This window comes from Penaeus japonicus, unplaced genomic scaffold (assembly GCF_977035675.1).
Source record: "Penaeus japonicus unplaced genomic scaffold, GWHDUDI00000001_assembly GWHDUDI00000025, whole genome shotgun sequence".
In the NCBI taxonomy this organism is placed as follows: domain Eukaryota; kingdom Metazoa; phylum Arthropoda; class Malacostraca; order Decapoda; family Penaeidae; genus Penaeus; species Penaeus japonicus.
Genome location: NW_028234427.1, coordinates 35,088,385 through 35,093,384, shown reverse-complemented (window position 1 = coordinate 35,093,384; position 5,000 = coordinate 35,088,385). Strand labels below are relative to the sequence as shown.

The 5,000-nt window shown below is 51.7% G+C and overlaps 2 protein-coding genes across 2 annotated transcripts in view; both read right to left on the bottom strand.

The window, feature by feature from the left end:
• The window catches only part of LOC122260931 (uncharacterized), a gene marked incomplete in the record, with an annotated part of 180,168 nt that extends 178,496 nt beyond the window's left edge, over nucleotides 1-1,672 (bottom strand). The window contains 1 exon segment of the mRNA XM_086551638.1: nucleotides 1,555-1,672.
• LOC122247832 (uncharacterized) overlaps nucleotides 1,093-5,000 on the bottom strand; it is a 178,619-nt gene continuing 174,711 nt past the window's right edge. The window contains exons 3-4 of the mRNA XM_086551774.1: nucleotides 1,431-1,678; nucleotides 1,093-1,142 (exon numbers count right to left, since the gene is read on the bottom strand). Of these exons, the coding sequence (XP_086407900.1) occupies nucleotides 1,093-1,142; nucleotides 1,431-1,678 (298 nt within the window). The remainder of the gene's footprint in view (nucleotides 1,143-1,430; nucleotides 1,679-5,000) is intronic.

Genomic DNA, 5,000 nt, shown 5'->3' with positions numbered 1-5,000 from the left:
AAATTGCGCAACGAAATGAACCGGAGAAGGAAAGAATTAAGGGGAAAACGGGGACAAGGAAACAGGAAGGGAAAACGGGGATATATTTGAGGGGAGACGCGAGGAAGTCGCGAATGGGACGAGGCAGAAGGATGACAACAAAGGAAGCAAGAAAAAGGAGGAGGAAAACGGGAGAGGCAAAAAGGACAGGCATCAAACAGAAGCATGTAGGAGGAGGATGGCAGAAGAGGAAGACTGGCCGAATTGAAAGCAGGAGTCGACAGAAGACAGACGGGAAGCAGGAGAAGCAAGAGGAGGAAAGAGGAAGGCAAGAGAGGCAGACAGCGCAAGCGGGCAAGAGATGTAGAAGGCAGACGGCAAGCAGGAGAAGCAAGAGGAGGAAAGAGTAAGGCAAGAAAGGCAGACAGCGCAGGCGGGCAAGAGATGTAGCAGGCAGACGGGAGCGGCAGAGGGCAGGAGCCAGACAGATGAGGCAGGAGGCTGCGGCGGCGGCATCCTCCCGGCGAAGCAATCTAACTTGAAGGTGGGCCCGGAGCTCGACCTGACGCGCCATAAATCTTAAGGCAACAAGACACAACTCTAAAACCCGCGGCGGGGACCTCTCGCCCTTGCATTGTACGACCCCTTTTACCTTGTACGCGCGCATGTCAACACTGCATGTCCTGGTTCATATCATTACTACCGTGTACCGAACTATAAGGAGTACATCTCCTTACACCCATCTACTATTTTGCAGCTGAAATTCATCATGAGGTGCACCCTAAGTAACACCCTCGTATCGCATGCTGTACACCCTTTCACCCTGATCTCTCCATCTTCGTCTCGCCCGTAAACTATACGCGTCCCGTTCCCCCATTCACCCTGCGAAGCCTATCACCTCAGCCCATCACTCTCAACACCATTCCTATTGTGGCTAGAACACCTTTCTCTTCACCCTTGTCGCCGGGCTATTCCGCTGACCTATTCCCGTTATCCTGCGCGCCGTCATGCAACTCTTCAAAATCATTACGCTTGACACTGATTGCCATCCACTCTTACTCTAACCGACACCCTACCATACGGCCTGCTACCATGCAATCCTGCTGATTTATCTCAACTTGATAGTGCACGGACACGATGTACACAGATGGCGTACATGAAGGCTGCAAAGTGTCTTATGAAAATAAAATTAAATATCTGATTAAAGGGAATAGAGAGAGAGAAAGAGAGAGAGAGAGAGAGAGAGAGAGAGAGAGAGAGAGAGAGAGAGAGAGAGAGAGAGAGAGAGAGAGAGAGAGAGAGAGAGAGAGAGAGAGAGAGAGAGAGAGAGAGGAACAGAGAGAGAGTGTATATCATTAAATATAAAACAAGTACGGCACGCAAAAACACAAATCTGATATCCACAAGCTTCCCCCCCCCCCCGCCCACCCAAAGCCAATGAACATCCCATAAAATCAGCAAATAAAGTAGGCAAGACGAGAGATAACTCACGAAGCCAAGGGGGGTGGGGGGATGGTGGAGAAGGAGGGGGAGTAGGGAGGAGGGATAGGGGTCCTCCAGGGGGTCGTGACTCACCTTGGGGTCGAAGTTGAAGGTGTGCTCGACCCGCAGCGGGCACTGCAAGCCGCACTTGCAGGTGCCCTCCGTGCCCAGGTACTCCTTCACTTCCGCGACGGTCCTCAGCTCACTCCCGCTCGGGCTGGGCAGGAGGAAGAAAAGAGAAAACATTTTAGTCATGTCAAAAACCTTATCCATTCAAAGAATGTAAAAAAGAAAACATTTAAAAAAAATCATCAACCATACTGGAAATAATATACGACCCACAATATCCGTAAAAAACGGGGGATATTAATAATCCACCAAACAACCGTAAAGCAAATAGTAATGCCAATGTTGATCCTCCAAATGAGACCAATAAACAAAGAGAACAAATGTACAACGAAAGGGTACTGTAAACAGGCCCCCAATTATCGAAGGATGCATTAATCATCCAGCCTTGCCTCAGGAGACCGCACTCTATAAATACAAATACAACTAAGTTGTCTAGCAACACCCCCCTCCCCTCTCCCATCTTAAGGTGTACCCCCCTCCCCTTCCATCTTCAGGTGTGCCTCCCCCTCCCCTTTTATCTCAAGCTGTAGGTCAACAAAGATCCCCTGGCCACCTGCCCTTGTCTTGCGGTTAATAAGCTCCTCTCCAAAGGTAGAGAGTGTAAACAGCACAGGCCGTTCGTGGGTTTGGTTTGTATCGCGGCTCTCCACCGAGACCTTGCGCAGACCATCTGCCATGGGCGTCCGAGGTGTTTTACGGGGTCACGTCCGACGTCGACCACACACATATTCATTTCTCGACCTCCACACATACACAGCATTTCCGCGGAAACCCATGCCTGTGGTCGACTCCTCTCTCTCTCTCTCTCTCTCTCTCTCTCTCTCTCTCTCTCTCTCTCTCTCTCTCTCTCTCTCTCTCTCTCTCTCTCTCTCTCTCTCTCTCTCTCTCTCTCTCTCTCTCTCTCTCTCTCACACACACATATATATATACACACACACACAGCCATTCCTCGGAAACCCATGGCTGTGGTCGACTCTCCCACGCACACATTCATTCAGCCATGACTGTATTCGACTACAGTCATACGAACAGACGTCAGCATAAAGGATCCCGAAGATGGTATCCCCCTCAGTTCCCGTTTTCTTTGGCACAGGTCTGCACATGTATAATCTTGACCGCTCTCTCCCCTGACCTTTGTTTCGAACGCCGCTTCTGTATGCCAGGCGTGTCTTTTTGGTCCCGCTGTGCACTACTGGTCTGGATGGTGCACGTCTCGGTCTCGGGTCTCGGTCTCGGGTCTCGGTCTCGGGTCTCGGGTCTCTTGTGTTTGTGTGTATGAGAGCTTTCTTTTCTCTCTCTCTCTCTCTCTCTCTCTCTCTCTCTCTCTCTCTCTCTCTCTCTCTCTCTCTCTCTCTCTCTCTCTCTCTCTCTCTCACTTCTTGCTCGCTCCTCCCCCTCTCCCGCTTCTCCGTCCCCATCAATTCTCCTTTCCTCCTTCACACGTTTATCTACATATGCGCATAACAGAAAGTGCAACAACAGCAACAAAACATAATTCTTCAATAACTTAAAAAAAAGGTAATATTGCTTCCCGAAGAAGAAGGCGTGGCTCAGTGCATTCTTGCAGAAGTTCCGTTCATCGAGCTTAAAACTCTTGGGAGGAAAAGCGGGGATTGTGCAACAAGGGAACGGACGCAGTTTCAATAAAGACTCAGTCAAAAAAAAAAAAAAAAAAAAAGGCAAATGCGGCGATGGCCAATCGAGTCAAGAGGAAAGGGTAAGAGAGAGAGAGAGCAAGAGGGAGTAAAGAACGGAGGGAGATGGCACAACACCCCCCCCCTCCTCCTCCTCCTCCTCTCTCCTATTCTTCTCTTTCTGATATCCCCTTCTTTTTTCTTCAATTTTGCTCTCCGTTCCTTCTCCCCTTCTCCTTTTTATTCTGTTCTGCTCTCCTTTCTTCCTCCCCCTCTTCCTCTTCCATCACACCTTTCAACCCTCCAGCCTAAAGTCCCACCCTCCCCCCACCCTATCACCCAGCCTTCCTCCCCCCGCCTGCCTGGCCGCAGCCTGCACCACCGGAGGCGGCCGGAACACGTCAGCTGCGGTGCCATCCTGCAGTATTGATATGCAGCCCGCGAGAGCCACGGCGCTTATCCGCAACTAGCCCGCCTTTTGGGCTGATGGAGACCCTGATAGCCGCCTTCAAGCGCCAGATTACCACTCGCTCATGGCCATCGCATCACGGCATCACGGGCGCTGGGAGAGGGAGGGGAGACGGAGGGGAGACGGAGGGGTGTGGGAGGGAGAGGGAGGAGAGAGAGAGGGATGAGGGAGGGGAGACGGAGGGGTGTGGGAGGGAGAGGGAGGGGAGAGAGAGGGGAGACGGAGGCGTGTGGGAGGGAGAGGGAGGGGAGAGGGAGGGATGAGGGAGGGGTGTGGGAGGGAGAGGGAGGGACGAGGGAGGGATGAGGGAGGGGAGAGGGAGGGGAGACGGAAAGGTGTGGGAGGGAGAGGGAGGAGAGAGAGAGGGAGGAGAGAGAGAGGGATGAGGGAAGGGAGAGGGAGGGGAGAGAGAGGGGAGACGGAGGGGTGTGGGAGGTAGAGGGAGGAGAGAGAGAGGGATGAGGGTGGGGAGAGGAAGGGGAAAGGGAGAGAAGTAGGGGAAAGGGAGGAGAGTTTGAGGGGAGAAGGAGGGGAAGGTAGGGGGGGGGGACCGATATTAGGGATAAAACACACTTGAGAAAGATGAAGAATAAGACAACAGGCGCCCAGGAAGTAGATAACAAAACAAAAGTTGAAGGTTACGCTTGTACAATAATAATAATAATAATAATAATAATAAAAATAATAATAATAAAAATCCTTATCATCATTACAATAATAATGAAATACAAATAAAATACACCTCAGAGCGCACTGGCACAATAAGAAATCAATACAACAGAATCATCAATCGCATTAAGGAAAACAGTAAGTAGTGAAACGGGATGCAGAGAATGTGAGAGGAAGGGGAAAGGGAAGGGGGAGGGGAAAGGGAAGGGGGAGGGGAAAGGGAGGGAAGAAGGGAGGGGAAAGGGAAGAGGGGAGGGGAGAAGAGGGGGAATAAGTGAGGAGGGGAAAGGGAAGAGGGGAAGGGGGGAGGAAAGGGGGGAAAGAGGGGGAATAAGTGAGGAGGGGAAAGGGGAAAGGAAAGAGGGGAAGGGGGGAGGGGAGAAGAGGGGAAGGGGGGAGGAGAGAGGAAAAGGAGAGGAAGGGGAAAGGGGAAAGGGGGAGGAAGGGGAAAGGGAAGGGGAAGGGGGGGGGGAGCGGGGTAAGGGCACGTGAGGAGGTCGCCGCCGTGCGTACGTCACCTGGATAATCACAGGGGCGACGTTAGCGATATTGGGACAAACTGCACTGATCGGGGAGGTCGATGGAAAAAAAGGAAGGAAAGAAAGAAAGAAAGAAAGAAAGAAGAATAGAGAGAAGAA